At 48.7% G+C, this 16,030-nt stretch overlaps 1 protein-coding gene across 1 annotated transcript; it reads right to left on the bottom strand.

Moving 5' to 3' along the window:
* Window positions 1–947: 947 nt before the first annotated feature.
* Window positions 948–14,000, bottom strand: LOC105892851 (mutS homolog 6 (E. coli)). Its single transcript, XM_031579093.2, has 10 exons — window positions 13,599–14,000; window positions 12,078–12,280; window positions 11,131–11,300; window positions 8,032–10,657; window positions 5,825–6,120; window positions 4,422–4,539; window positions 3,328–3,417; window positions 2,724–2,878; window positions 1,529–1,728; window positions 948–1,204 (listed from the first exon to the last, which is right to left on the bottom strand). The coding sequence occupies exons 1-10, from the start codon at window positions 13,847–13,849 to the stop codon at window positions 1,123–1,125; spliced, it is 4,191 nt and encodes a 1,396-aa protein (XP_031434953.1). The 5' UTR covers window positions 13,850–14,000; the 3' UTR covers window positions 948–1,122.
* Between the last annotated feature and the right edge of the window lie 2,030 nt (window positions 14,001–16,030).

Here is a 16,030-nt window from a genome sequence, read left to right as displayed (position 1 = left end):
TTGAGATTTTGATTTTAACGCTTTCTCATGTAGATTTGTATTTTCAAGCAAAAATCTTAATGTACTTGAATATCTTTTATTTTATTAAATATATTAATTTGTGGGAGGGAGGGGAGGGGGGGTTATTATTATACTTTAGACTTGCTGTAATTGTACTCATGCTGCAGGGTGTAAGTTCTTTCTGTGAAAGAGATTATTGGGGGTTAGGGGAGGGAAGCAGTGAATAACACTAATTGCTCTCCAGCAATGTTGAATTTATTGGTATTGAAGGACAAAAGAAAGGGGATCAAGAACAGACGTCGGATTTTAAACTGTTTTAGCATAAGACAGTGTTTTCACGAGACTGGTGGTGTGACACTTTTTTTTTTTTTTTTTTGCCCTATAAAGCTTTTGTAGTGTGTTTAGATTTAGTATTAAAAAAAAAGAAAACGCCTACCCCTCTGCCCTGTCCCTTTTACTTCCTGTGTTTTGGTGAACTTTGATATGGGCGTGCGTGCGTTTAGAGCACTCTTCCGAAAGGCCCAAAGGGAGATTATCCTCCATAATTGACTGAGTAAAGAACAGGCGGATATATAGTATAGTCAAACTTGAGGTCCAGTCTCGTGGAAGCACTGATGTCTGAACCAGACCGCCGCGGCCCGGCCTGCACTGGGCAAAATGGCGCCGGTTCCTGGTGGTATAAACATTGCTGGAGATATTTATCTTTGTAAGAAAAAAAAAGAAAAGAAAGAAAGGCTTCTGCTCCAGTGAAGCCGAGACGAGTATCGACACAGCTGTTTTATTATTATTATTTTATTTGGTTTTGCTTTTTTTTTATTTTATTTTCCTTCCCCCCCAATCCAACTGTAATGGTGACTGTGGGTTCTCATACAGCCTGAATTGTATGCATGTTCCATAACATCTAGACTTAATATATTGTGGAGTATTCAATAACCATTATGTAGATGTTAGTATTAATCAAAAAGGGTTTAATTTCCTAGGCAAAGAGGAAAGTGTTTCATTTTTAAAAATAAACTTTATTAGATCATTTCAGTAGTGGTGAATGGTTTAATACATGAGAAGTAGAAAAGAAAAAAGAAAAGAAACTGGGAAAGAACTGATGGGAAAGCAAAGACGCTTCCATCACAGACTGGCCATCATCTCAACAAGGGGGGCGAACTGCTCCAGACCAGCAGAGGGATCCTCAGCGAATGCACACAGCTTCCTGTGACGAGAGAGAAGAAGTCACATCAGAATGTGCTGACAGCCAATCAGGGAGAGCAGCTGTTCAGTGATTAGACTGGATTTGTTTTAATTCAATTGGTGAATCGATTTAACTATAAATATGTGATCTGATTGGTGCAGTTATGTTGTTCCAGACTGAATCTGAATTGGGGCTTTGGGACTGAAATCCAAATCGCAGCGAGTCTGTTCGCCTGTGGCCACATAGATGTCTTAAAAAGAATCAATAACAAGGTTTTAAATTTGACATGAGCTCCAGCTCAGCTGCTGCGGGTGTGGTGAGTCTTGTGAAGGTGTGTGCTCTTACCTGAAGAGCCGGAGGGTGACGGTGCTCTTCTCGAACTCCTTGGCCTTCCTGTGGCCGGACTGGATGACCGCCTCGGGGAGGCTGGCCAGCCGGGCGGCGTTGAAGCCGTAGCTCTTGGGGCAGGCACCGCCGATGAACTTGTAGAGGAAGGTGATGGTCTCCTGACTGGGGTCCTCACACTCGTTCTCCACCATGCACGCCTGAGGAGGGAGGGAGAGGGAGAGAGACGGGAAATGAGATACTGTGTGTCAAAACATTGAGCTTACAATCCAGTTCTTGGGAAGAAATAGTTGGAAGAAACTAGTTCTGCCATGTCTGCGTCACCAACATAAGACCAAAGATGTGTTCTGGTGATCGGACAAACGGTAGTATCAACCTCTAATCTTAAGGTCCACGCAGAATCTTTTTCTGTGAGACGGAGGCCATGAAAGGTTTATGTTGTTTAGTCCTTACAACTATTAAATCACTGAATACTGCCATCTAGTGGTGGGGAAGAGCCAGTACAGTGTGCAGCCACACAATCTCTGCATGTTTGAAAAGCATTTCCAGAAATGTTCCCCACCCACATTCCCTGCTTCTTTATAAAGATGAATTAAATACTGAAAGAAGAGAGAACATTCTCTCCTAGAATATGATGGACAGAATAATGGTTACCACCTTAAAGAAAACTAACCATCTGCACAATGGCGCCACCCAATGGCAGACATTTACAACTACTATAAACAAGACAGACATACAAGTGAGTAATGTTGGGTGCTACTGCATCAAAACATCTGTTCACAGCACATTAAAACACAAGGCTCTTCGGTCAAACAGGCTGGCTGTCTGAATTTGGAATGGATTACATTAATGTCATGGCATTAAATTAACAATTATGTTTAAGTATGCAGGAAGACTTGTCAACCCCAGAATGTTTGCTAGAGGGAATACATGTGGATTACATGGAATGGCGACAAGTCTAACTAAATGAACCATACATAATCATAACATCAGAATATATTTTATCGATACATAATCCTAATGTCTAACCCTAAATATATATAATCCTATTGTCTAACCCTAAATATATATAACCCTAAATATATCTAATCCTAATGTCTAACCCTAAATATATATAATCCTAATGTCTGAACGCGGCCCGCTGACACTCGGGGGCCAGGCAGGCAGGCAGGCAGGCAGCGGAGGACTGACTCACCATGTGTCCGAGTCTGACGGAGGGGTCCTTGGCGTGCTCCTCCACCAGGGAGTGGTAGTGAGTGGAGAAGAGGGTACGGCAGCAGATTCGCTCGGCCAGCTCTTTCACCACAGCACTGGCGATCGCTGTGCCATCATATGTAGCTGTGCCTCTGCCTGCACACACACACACACACACACACACACACACACACACACACACACACACACACACACACACACACACACACACACACACACACACACACACACACACACACACACACACACACACACACACACACACACACACACACACACACACACACACACACACACACACACACACACACACACGGGTTGGAACGGGAACAACAACAACGGGGGCATCAGGCCCACGCAGAATCAGGACCCCAGGTTACCCATAAACACACGGGTCTTACCCAGCTCATCGAGGAGTGTGAGTGTGTGTGTGTGTCTTACCCAGCTCATCGAGGAGCACGAGAGAGTGTCTGTGTGTGTGTGTGTGTGTGTGTGTCTTACCCAGCTCATCGAGGAGCACGAGAGATGAGTGTATGAGTGTGTGTGTCTGTGTGTGTGTGTGTGTGTGTGTGTGTGTGTCTTACCCAGCTCATCGAGGAGCACGAGAGAGTGTCTGGTGCCGTGCAGGAGGATGCTGGCCGTCTCACTCAGCTCCACGAAGAAGGTGCTCTCCCCTGCAACACACACACACACACACACACACACGGGTCAGAACCTCTCCCCTGCAACACAACACACACACACACGGGTCAGAACCTCTCCTCTGCAACACACGGATGGGTCAGAGCTTCTGCTGAACTACCTCTCGCAGTACTGAGACTCACATTCAGTCATCACTGTAGACGCTCACATTCAGTCATCACTGTAGACACTCACATTCAGTCATCACTGTAGACACTCACATTCAGTCATCACTGTAGACACTCACATTCAGTCATCACTGTAGACGCTCACATTCAGGATAGTGGTGTTGTAATTGAACATGTAGGTCAGTGATGTGTGGGTTCATTTCAATTCATATTTATATTTCTATAGCACCACTAACATTGAAATGGTCTGTAGGCGCGTCACAGACTCCACCCCCTGAGAGCACAGACTCCACCCCCTGAGAGCACAGACCCCACCCCCTGAGAGCACAGACCCCACCCCCTGAGAGCACAGACTCCACCCCCTGAGAGCACAGACTCCACCCCCTGAGAGCACAGACTCCACCCCCTGAGAGCACAGACTAAGGTGACAGGAAGAAACCTTGAACAGAACCCAGAAAGGGGGCCTGTGACACTGACAACTACATCTCCCAGAGGCAATGTGACAACTACATCTCCCAGAGGCACTGTGACAACTACATCTCCCAGAGGCAATGTGACAACTACATCTCCCAGAGGCACTGTGACAACTACATCTCCCAGAGGCACTGTGACAACTACATCTCCCAGAGGCACTGTGACAACTACATCTCCCAGAGGCAACGTGACAACTACATCTCCCAGAGGCAACGTGACAACTACATCTCCAAGAGGCAATGTGACTAACGATACAAAGATTAACATTCAATGAGCATTCACAACAGTGTCACTGAACCCACACACCACTGATGGACAGGACGTCGGCGTGATCTGACCAACACGTGACCTGGCCAGCGCCTCGCTCTAGCCGAGGAGCGGACGCGTTCCCTCACCGGACATGATGCGGTCGGAGGCGCCCAGGCGGGTGAAGACTCGGTCCACGGGGGTGAAGCGCAGGGACTCCGCTGGGACGTGGCAGCCTAGCTGAGCCAGGATCACGATCAGCCCACACTGGAGAGGAAGAGGAAGAAGAAGAGGAGTCAGCAGGCTGGTTCCCCCTCACATGCTCCTGAGGAAGAGGATGGTACCCCTCACATGCTCCTGAGGAAGAGGCCGGTACCCCTCACATGCTCCTGATGAAGGGGAGTCAGTCCTACTGACTGGACACCCATTTGCCATGACCAAGAGCTGCTCCGTCACCAAGGAGTGGATATGGATGTGTGTGTGTGTGTGTGTGTGTGTGTGTGTGTGTGTGTGTGTGTGTGTGTGTGTGTGTGTGTGTGTGTGTGTGTGTGTGTGTGTGTGTGTGTGTGTGTGTGTGTGTGTGTGTGTGAGTGTGTGTGAGTGTGAGAGTATGCACCGTCACCAAGAGGAGATGATAAATGCATGTCTCCATAATTCTGCCATGGACAGCAGGTTCTGATTTACAGTCATGGGGGAACTCATTTCATCGTAACGTAAGTGGACGAGAACACGGCTCATCATGAGATGAATAAATCAAAGGATAAATCTCAAGCACATTTGTTCCATTATGTTTGAAGCCACATCAAATATAACTGTCCAAACTTGCATTTGAGCATGTATGTCGACTCTTAATAGTCAATATATCAACTCTACATGTTTTACTGCTCAGGGTAAAGGTGTCTGTTATGGTACCATAAGGGCTAAGATCTCAACTCTACATGTTTTACTGCACAGGTTAAGGTTAAGATCAGAGCGTTCACCAAGCCTGTGCCAAACCACATCCTCCTTCCTGTCTAAACAGCAAACTGCTGGCCCAGGTGTTGAGTTCAGGATGTGTGCAGTGACATGGCTTACATGAAGCATTTACATTTAGTCATTTAGCAGACGCTTTTATCCAAAGCTACTTACAAGGATGTATACACATTTTTACATTTACACTGATGGCACACTGCACATCAGGAGCAATTAGGGGTTCAGTGTCTTGCTCAAGGACGCTTCGATAGGGAACCGAACTAGCAACCGTCTGATTACTAAACGACTTCTCTACCTCCTGTACCACTGCCGCCCCTACAGAAGCAAGAATGTTAGCACTTAAAAAAAAGCCTTACAAGTACTAGATACGCACACATGTGTCATGTCAGACGAAAGAGGTGTGAACACAAGTTTCATTTTCAGGCCAACAACAGACGAGAAAAATGAGAGCAATAAGTAGACTAGAAATGGGAAACTTCTAAAATGTGTTCTTGCCAGTTTTATGCCTAGTCCACCGTCTCCGGAGGACATGACCCCCCCAGAGCATCCCACCGAAGCCCTCGTCTCCATGGCGACTCACCTGTCTCATGAGGGTGGACTTCCCCCCCATGTTGGGCCCCGTGACCAGCACACAGGTGGCCGTCTCCTTCCCCCCGCCCCGGCCCTCGTCCTCGTCCTCCTCCCCCGGGCAGCCGATGGAGATGTCGTTGGGGATGAAGTCGTCCCCGAAGAAGGTCTTGGTGACGCAGGGGTGCCGGGACCCCCGCAGGTCCAGGAAAGGGGGCGAGTCCTGGTGGCCCCCCGGGAGCAGCACCTCCGGACGGACCATGGGTCCATCTCCTGCCTGGCTGTACCGCGACAAGCTCAGCAGCACATCTGTGGGCCGAGGACAAAGAGTCAGACCACACACTCTCCACACCACATGAAGACACAAGTCAGACCAAACACTCTCCACACCACATGAGCACACAAGTCAAACCAAACACTCTACACACCACATGAGCACACAAGTCAAACCAAACACTCTCCACACCACACGAGCACACAAGTCAGACCAAACACTCTCCACACCACACGAGGACACAAGTCAGACCAAACACTCTCCACACCACATGAAGACACAAGTCAGACCAAACACTCTCCACACCACATGAGGACACAAGTCAGAACAAACACTCTCCACACCACATGAGGACACAAAGACATTTCCTCTCACTACATTGCTTCAATAACAGACTTGACGTATGTGACTGCATGAAACCTAAGCCCATTTACACACAGCATGAAGTGGCCCTTTCCTCTGCATAAGCATCCCAGGCCAATACTCCCCTGCCGTAGCCAGAGCCACTCTCTCACCATCTACCCTACTGGAGCACACAGCCACTAATCAGACTAGTAACAGCCTCACTCTCACCATCTAACATCACTTCAGCCACTAATCAGACTAACACCAGCCTCACTCTCTCTCTCCATCTAACCCACTGGAGCACACATCCACGCATCAGACTAGTAACAGCCTCACTCTCACCATCTAACCCACTGGAGCTCACTTCACTTCAGCCACGCATCAGACTAGTAACAGCCTCACTCTCACCATCTAACCCACTGGAGCTCACTTCACTTCAGCCACGCATCAGACTAGTAACAGCCTCACTCTCTCACTCTCTTCAGTCACTAATCAGACTACTAACAGCCCCACTCTCTCTCCATCTAACATCACTTCAGCCCCTAATCAGACTAATAACAGCCTCACTCTCACCATCTAACCTACTGGAGCACACATCACTTCAGCCGCTAATCAGACTAAGAACCGCCTCACGGCAGCCCAATTCTATTACCAGTGAAATAAAATGTCATTACGGACTGTGCTGCTGCAGAAGTCTTCTACCTGGGGCGGCCGACGCTTGTGAAGACTCAACCCCTTTGTATAAATGAGACACACACGAGTGCGGACAGGGATGAGGCTAATCACCAGCATCATCATGAAAGACTGCACGACCACACACTCTCACACACACGCCTCACCCAGTGGCTCTTCTCTGCTTCATCTGCGGAGCTCATTAAATGGCCAACAGGCTTGCCTTCACACAATTCACCGAGGCCTTAATCACGGCAAATGCAATCCGGCTTTGCCTAAGTGCACTGCACCGACGGCTACACTCTCACTCAGCTCTCTGCATTTCAGATTCAGGCAGCAAATGTGAAGTTCTCAATTATTTATTAAAAGGCAAGGCGCTCGTCTAGCTGGTGCCGGGTCCACAGCAGCAGTAATGGCCCACTGGAGGGCACTAAACGGGGAGAGGCAGCGGGCCGGGAGGTGGGACATTATTCTGGCCAAACAAACACTTATTTGACAGACCAGGGCCAGTTTCTTCAGATATTTATGACCCTTCCTCCCTCTACCCTTTCAGACCGTTTCTTTTTTCTTTTCTTTTTTTAAAAATCCTCCAAACAGATTTTTCATCACACACACACACACACACACACACACACTATGACAGAAGACATACTTAGAAGCTTCTGCTGAGACTATGCAAAACCCATCTCCTATAATCTTTTTACTGTGTGTGAGACTGTGAGGGTGTGTGTGTGAGAGAGTGTGTGTATGTGAGAGTGTGTGTGTGTATGTGAGAGTGTGTGTGTGTATGTATGTGTGAGAGTGAGTGTATGTGAGAGTGTGTGTGTATGTGAGAGTGTGTGTGTATGTGAGAGTGTGTGTGTATGTGAGAGTGTGTGTGTGTGTGTGTGTGTGTGTGTGTGTGTAAGAGAAAGGGAATTTCATCATACCAAGCACAGACATGCACTCCACTGCTGTCTGCCAGTCTCTGTAGTTCTTGTCGAAGTTGTAGAAGAGCCTCCTCATGCAGTCCCTGAGGGCCGCGTCCCGCTTCTCCTCCCAGCCCTGCATCTCCGAGAACCAGCGCTCGATCTCCCTGGTGGCGTAGCGCTTCCAGCCCTTCTTGGTGGACCTCACCTCGTACTCCTCCGGAACGTTCCGCTCAGACACGCTGTCTGGGACCTCCATCTGGAAGCGGTTCTTGCCGGTCCCCCAGTAGGACAGGGTCCTGCAGCCGAGCCTCTTCTTCTGGCGGTCCAGGTACTCCTGCAGGTGCCTCTCGCAGTCTTTGATCTCCGCCAGGGCCTGGTCGAACTCCGGGTCGAAGCCGGCCTTGGGGGTTATGACCCCGGTGTTGCGAGCCTTCTGGTGATCGAAGGCCGTGTCCCAGCGCTTGAGCTCCGGGGAGAGGTCTGGGAAGAGTCCCTCGCCGCCGTCCTCCGTCGTCTTCAGAACCACCACCTGCCGGAGAAGCTTGGAGCGGAATCCCTCGGTCACGGCCGACAGGACGGACACGATCTCCTGCATGGCCCTGAACCCTTCCAGCGCGGCCAGGAAGTCGGCGATCTTGCGCTTGCTGTAGACAACCTCCTCGTACATGACGGCGCGGCTGTCTGGGTGGTCTTGTGCCTTCAGAGGAGTGCCCATGCTGTGGATCTTGCTCAGGAGTCTTTCCAGGTCGGGAAGCTTCTTGAAGAGCTCCGTCACCTCCGACACCTGGGCTGGAATGGCCATGAGATCTTCCACGGCGTCCTGGCGGTCCAGGATGGAGGAGGGGTTGCACAGGGGAGCGCAGAGCCACTGTTTCAGGAGTCTCTTGCCGAAAGGCGTGCGACACGTATCCAGGCGCTCCAGCAGACTTCCTTCCAGACCGCCTGTGGAGCCGTTCTGGAGAATCTCCAGGTTGGCCAAGGTCACCCCGTCCAGGACCATCTTCTGGCGGGTCTTGGCAAAAAAGCTGGACCCTGGTCCCTCCGACTTCTCCATCTCCACGTCCACTGGAACGTACTCCTCAAAGTTGGCCATGGAGAGCAGCTCTTGGTCCACCAGACACTTCTTCAGATAAGAGATGCACCCTCCGAGGGCCGAGAGGGCGAGCTCGTACCCCTCTTTAGGCGTAAGGCACAACGAATCGCTCTCAGAGGTCATGCTTTTCAGTGTAAGAGGGAGCGTCGCACCTCCCGAGCCGTCGTCGCTCTTCTCTGCGCTCTCCTTGAAGTAGTCCTCCTCCGCCAGGGTTTTAAGCGTCTTCTGGGCGTCCCAGAACTGCGAGCCGGCGCTGAGCCCCTCCTGGATGGCCGACGAGAGCGAGGCCTTGAGGACCTTGCGCGTCTCGGCCGACGGGTTCCCCTTCTCGAAGAGCACCTGCGCCGGGGCGTAGTGGGCCACCAGCGTGCGCAGGCGCGAGCAGTGCCGGTCGTCCCGGAACTGTCCCACGTGGAAGCGCCCCATGGAGGTGTCCACGAAGCACACACCGTAGGTGTGAGAGAGGCCCGCGGCCCCGCCCTCCCCCTCGCCCGCCCGCTCCTTCACGCTCAGCAGGTACTTGCTGTGGCTCTCCGACGGGTCTCCGTCCAGCACGCTGTAGGTCTGCGTGCCGCGCGTGATCACGCGGCACACCTCGCGCCGGACCACGCGGTCGAACTTGGTGGGCCGCGCCATGCTCTTGCAGCGCACCTCCATCATGTCGGGCGTCTCCGTCTGCTCCACGCGCGCCACCTTGTAGCCCTTCTGCACCAGCACGTCCGAGAAGCGCCCGAAGCCGATCTCGGGGAAGCCCGAGTGCGCCCAGACGCCCTTCATGAAGGTGAGGCCCATCTCGTTGACGCCGATCACCGCGTCCATGTGGTAGAGCTCGTAGAACTTGCCCACCTTGTAGAAGATCACGGCGTCGAACATCCCCGACTTGAGCTCCCACCAGCGGCGCATGCCCGGCGTGCAGCGGTTCAGGAAGTCGTCGGGCACGTGCAGCGTGGTGGGGTCGTACTCCTCCTCGGACTGGCGTCTCCGCCGGCGGTCCTTCCTCCTGCCTTCCTGCAGCCAGTCCAGTTTCTCGTGGTCCCACACGGTCACGCTGCCGTCCACTCCCCCGGCGCTGCCGGTCTGGCTGTCGAAGGCGTCCGGTGCCGAGAAGGCAGAGAGTCTGGACTTGGTGTTCGCCGACACAGAAGACGCAGCGGAGAGGTTTCTCTTGGGTGGTTCTGAGGGGGCCGGAGTCATGGGCTTGGCCTTGGCGGGCTTCTCGGCGGGACGCTTGCGCTTCACGGGTTTGACGGGGCTCTCGGGGTCCGTCTCGGGTTCGCTCTCCTCCTCCTCTTCCTCCTCCTCTGCCTCGTCCACCCCGCTGCCTACGCCTTCCTCGTCCTCGTCTTCGTCGCTGCTGGCGTTGGCCTTATTGGGCTTGAACTCCTCGTCGGAGTCGCCGCTGTCTGAGGCCACCACGATGCGCCGCCGTTTGGACTTCTGACCCTTCTCAGCGGCCACCCGGGACGAGCGGCGGCCAGGGTTCACCTCCTCTTCCTCTTCCTCAGACTCTTCCTCTTCCTCAGACTCGTCACTCAGAGTGGACTTGTCCACCTACAATAGAACATTGGTAGTTTTAGATTCAGCAAAACAAGTGGCCATGACTGGTGGAAACATCTGAAGATGTGAATCTTTACCAAAGTAACATATAAGCGTGCGTGTGTGTGTGTGTGTGTGTGTATATATATATATATATTTTACATGCGCACGCACGAGGCAATTCATTACTGCAAAGTATATTGCAATTCTAGCAACAGTAAGTGGAGGAGAAGCCAGTTAGTAACAATCCTTATAATATCATCATCATCATCATGATGAATAACATGGTACTATTACATTATCTTAGCTGGGTGGGCCAATCCCTCGCTCAGTGGATTAACTGGATTACTGAAACATCAAGAACAAGTGGAGACCAAATCCGGTGGAAACTCGCTTGGCCTACACTCCACTATGGAGTGAGAAGGTGAACAACAATGACATCATCAGGATAAAAAAAAAGTGCTTAATCAATCCATGTGAAGCCTCACCTCCATCTCATCGTCGTCTTCCTCATCAGACAGATCGGTACACAGTGGCATCTTCAGTCTCTCCTCTGTACTTTTGGGCATGGCGTCGTCTGCCATCTCCATAGCCCGGCGAATCACAGGCTTCCCACTGAAGAACAGGCCTCCCGATTTGGCATCGGTGCTGTTTGAACCTGGCATGGCCACAACATTAGACAACCATCACTATGAACACTCTGAGATTAACTCTGAATACAACATCATGTGCGGTTTGAACCTGGCATGGCCACAACATTAGACAACCATCACTATGAACACTCTGAGATTAACTCTGAACACAACATCATGTGCTGTTTGAACCTGGCATGGCCACGACATTAGACAACCTTTACTATGTACTCCGAGCTCATCAACACCCTGTGAGATTAACTCTGAACACAACATCATGTGCGGTTTGAACCTGGCATGGCCACAGCATTAGACAACCTTCACTATGAACACTCTCTGAGATTAACTCTGAATACAACATCATGTGCTGTTTGAACCTGGCATGGCCACAACATTAGACAACCATCACTATGAACACTCTGAGATTATCTCTGAATACAACATCATGTGCTGTTTGAACCTGGCATGGCCACAACATTAGACAACCATCACTATGAACACTCTCTGAGATTAACTCTGAATACAACATCATGTGCTGTTTGAACCTGGCATGGCCACAACATTAGACAACCATCACTATGAACACTCTGAGATTAACTCTGAACACAACATCCTGCTCCCCTCATACTGTACGTCATGACACACAGACTCCACCAATACCATTCAAGGGCACGTCCATACAGATCCATGCGTCCATCCAGATCCATGCATTTAGAGTGGCTTTTACATTAAACGATGCGATACACAAATGGAATGCAACAGTGCGAGAGCGAGACACCCAGCGGAGCACAGCGCACACTCACCTTGATATTCTCTTACAAACTTGGTGCTGACCCAGCCTCGAGTCGGGGGCTCGTCAAAGAAGTGGACATGGAGGCGCTGGTGTCGCCCTTTGCCTCGCATCTGTTGGCCGCTCGAAGGCTGGGGCACCACCATGCATGGCCACCAGGGGTGCCCTTCCAGCTTCGTCCACACCAGAGCACCCGCACTGAACGGGGACGGCTGACTGAACGAGAACAGCACTTCGGTGTTACAAGACCTGGGCCCATATTCACAAAGGATGCCATCTTACCACTAAGAGGATTAAGGTCACACTAAAAGTCTCCAACTAAAATGTCTCCTAAATCCTATTCACAAAGCTGCGGAGCCCAACACAGAGAGAGAACTCCTGAATTAAGAAAAAGATTCTGTTGCTGACATCACGCCTCATGCACGAGCTTCCTTTCAATAACCTTAGTAAGTGGTTGAGTGACAGGTCTGTGCCAGTGAGTAGCATAGACATTTATTAAATAAATAAATAAATAAATAAATAAATGAATGAATAAATGAATGAATGAGACTTTATATGCTACCCACAGACCAAGTATCTTTGCAAAGTTTTCAAAATGCCTGTCCGACGACTCAAGTAAATGAAAAACACCTGACTGAAAATCAACTAAATGACTCATTCTGTTTGCTGTAGTAGTACACAGTTTAAAGCGTGCAAATTACTACAGGAGATATATGGTGATACGTCAACTTATAACTTAATAATAATAAAACATAATTTGATTATTTTCTTTCCTTTGAAGCTTTTGTTTTCTGCTGACACATATTACATCGTACTTTCCATGCCCGTAACGCTTCTTAACGACAGTCAAATCAACAGCTTTTGAACATGTTACACACCCCAGATGGGTCTTATCAGAGACATGTCTTGTCGACTTCGGTGAACATGGTTTGACGTTTGATATTCGTTCGGACACGACAAAGCACTCAAATTGAAATGTTGGGAGGCTGGCATGCTAGTCATCCCAAGATAGGCCGAGCAATGAAAAAAAATACAGCTTTTACAACTCATGCAAAGACCACTGCGCTAAGCTCCCTCCCTCTTCCCTAAAATTCCCGCCAGCAAATCACGGGAAGCATAACCATACCATAGCCCTCATAGCATAACAAGCACAACGTGGGCCACCATGTTACCACCTGGTTCAGCACTTTTGTTAGCAAAGCACTTAGCATTAGCCAGTTTGGCATTAACAGTACAGTCGACATATATGTTCATTTGCAATCACATTTACTTTCAAGTCGACCTAAATATTGTCTCTTAATAAATGTATACCACTCCACAACATATAGGCAAACACTAGCTTTCCAAACAGCTAGCCCACCAACCAATTTAGCACAGAAAGGAGCAATATTGTGCACTGATACTTTTATAGACTTGAAGGTGTTAAATTAGATCGACATCTTACCAAGATTACATAGTCATCTAATTCTTAGGTCAACTCAAGCATGTCAATCTCCCAGTCGAACACTAATAATTGCAAGATTAGCCAACTTACCTTTCTTTAACAACATTTGAAGGGGTTTTGTTCCCGAACAACTTATTTATGCCTGTTTTAGTGGATTTTGTCTTGGGCTTTGCCGCCGTCTTTTTATGGGATTTAGCGGCTTGTTTGGCCTCTTCTTTGGGAGACGTGTTCTGCACCGAGGACGGCAGGTCAGCCTCGACAGGTGATGGATTTGGCTTACTTTTACCAACGGCAGGCGGTGACTTCGTAAAAAAGTTGAAAAGTGAGCTCTGTTTCGCCATTTTGCAAATGTTTTCTAATACTTATTTCGAGTAAATACGATTCAGGAGTCTTGCATAATGCAGGCTAACTCCACTGTGACTCCATGCAGGCATGCATACATACACACCAGTCTTCGCGGGAAATCTCCGCCAGAGTGCAGCGGATGTGGGATGGGCTCCTTTGGTCATCACCACATTTTACCCAATGGGTGCCTCGATTTGCGCTAAACAAACCGGAAACATTTTTTAAAGACAGGGTTAACGTGTTTGGTGCAAATAAGAGCCTTAGCGTGGACAGTTGGCTTGAGACTCGGACTACACTATATCCGCAGTGTTGTATAAGTTTAAGGAGGACTTACTTACCTATTATATAGGTGTAAGTAAGTTAAGAAAATGGGATGGATGTACTGTCACTCTCTGTAGCCTACGATAGCCAACAGAAAAACCACAGTTGTAGTTGTATTGTCTGAAATTATATCAGGAGTGTCATGAACTATGAATTATTTGTCATTCTGAATTGTTTGTAATCTGTTCTGACAAATAATGTGTCCCCATATGTTAGATTAATGAAATTGGCCATTTGCATGGAACCTACCTACGTTTCCCGAACTTCCCGCATTGACCAGCAGAGAGCAGAAGATCTACTCTTAATTGGCTTGCACATGAACTCAAAGTTAGTCGTTTGCTGGGCTTGTCTCTCTCAAACCCACCTCACTAATGGCTTGTTTTGGTCTTGTTTGAAAACGGGAGAATTGTTTACAAAACAGAGGCGTTTTTGGTTCACCTCGTATCAAATTTCAGAATGTTTTTTTTCCTAGAAAGGAATTAGTCCATTTATCTTTTCAGTCCGTTATTTTTTGCTTTGGCCCAAAATACACGTTTTGTGAGGCCTTGGATTAAATAGTCTCTATTATCAGGCTACCCTAGGTTTTGTAATCAAGTTTGAAAACACTGGTCTCTGAGATCCAGCCAATTAACATGGTAAATAAGTTCCCACGCAATAAACAAAAACTTTAAAGTGGAAACTTAGTATACACTTAAATGTGTTTTTTGAGTTGTAAAGTAAATTACATGACTACTGTGATGAAACACATCAATGCTGGTGTTTGTATGGACAAAATTACCATTTTAATAAAAATCTGCATTTTCTGGGTTGAAAATAGCTCAACACTCCATCTACTGTTTAAAATGATCCTGAACCTGACGCAGTGTGGACCAGTTGGAACTCCTCTACATCATGAAACGGGCGGCCCACCTCCCCCAGCCCCTCATCACCTCCCCCAGCCCGTCTCCGTGAGTGCGAGTCTCATTTTCATCTGTCGATCGAACTCATCATTCACAGGAGTTAGCACCTCCCCACCTCAGCCCTACTCTCTCAATTCTACTGGCCAAGGCAGGACATGTTCAATCCTACTGGCCAATGGCAGGACATGTTCAACCCTACTGGCCAAGACAGGACATGTTCAATTCCTACTGGCCAAGGCCAGGACATGTTCAATCCTACTGGGCCAAGGCAGGACATGTTCAATCCTACTGGCTAAGGCAGGACATGTTCAATCCTACTGGCTAAGGCAGGACATGTTCAATCCTACTGGCCAAGGCAGGACTTGTTCAATCCTACTGGCCAAGGCAGGACATGTTCAATCCTACTGGCCAAGGCAGGACATGTTCAATCCTACTTGGCCAAGGCAGGACATGTTCAAATCCTACTGGCCAAGGCAGGACATGTTCAATCTACTGGCCAAGGCAGAAACATTTTCAATCCTACTGGTTAAGGCTGGACATGTTGGGGGACAACACTGATGCCTTAGAGTTGTTTGATTTCAAAAACAAGTAACTTATATATAAAACTTATATATTAAATATACTCCAGTTCTAATTAGAGTGTATTTATGTTCAAGATCCTGTGGCTTGTGCATTAGCCTCTGTGCTTTTTGATCAGCAGTCGTTACCAGCAGTCAAAAAGCTCGGATGTTTTCTATCTCCCCAGGTCTCCTCTTGCTCCTCTCAAAAAGAAAGGAACTGTGAGTCAGCATGTAGTTATGCCCTCCTATTTTATGTCTACAAATGTGTAATTGGGAAACATTTTTTTTTCGGGAAGATTGTAAATGGTTTTCGCTGTATTCTCCCTCTACCCCCCTCCCTCTCTCCCCCCCCTCTCTCTATCCCTTCCCCCTCTTCCAGTAGATTGTAGATGGTTTT

The sequence above is a fragment of the Clupea harengus genome, chromosome 13 (assembly GCF_900700415.2).
Source record: "Clupea harengus chromosome 13, Ch_v2.0.2, whole genome shotgun sequence".
Lineage (NCBI taxonomy): Eukaryota > Metazoa > Chordata > Actinopteri > Clupeiformes > Clupeidae > Clupea > Clupea harengus.
This window is presented reverse-complemented; position numbering and strand designations above follow the sequence as displayed.

Excerpts from the sequence above, each read along its gene's own strand:
- LOC105892851 (XM_031579093.2), bottom strand. The coding sequence starts at position 13,849 with ATGGCGAAACAGAGCTCACTTTTCAACTTTTTTACGAAGTCACCGCCT. Across the intron at positions 11,301-12,077 it reads GTTTGTAAGAGAATATCAAG|GTTCAAACAGCACCGATGCC; the intron begins GTGAGTGTGCGC and ends TGGCCATGCCAG. Across the intron at positions 1,729-2,723 it reads CCGTCAGACTCGGACACATG|GCGTGCATGGTGGAGAACGA; the intron begins GTGAGTCAGTCC and ends CTCCCTCCTCAG.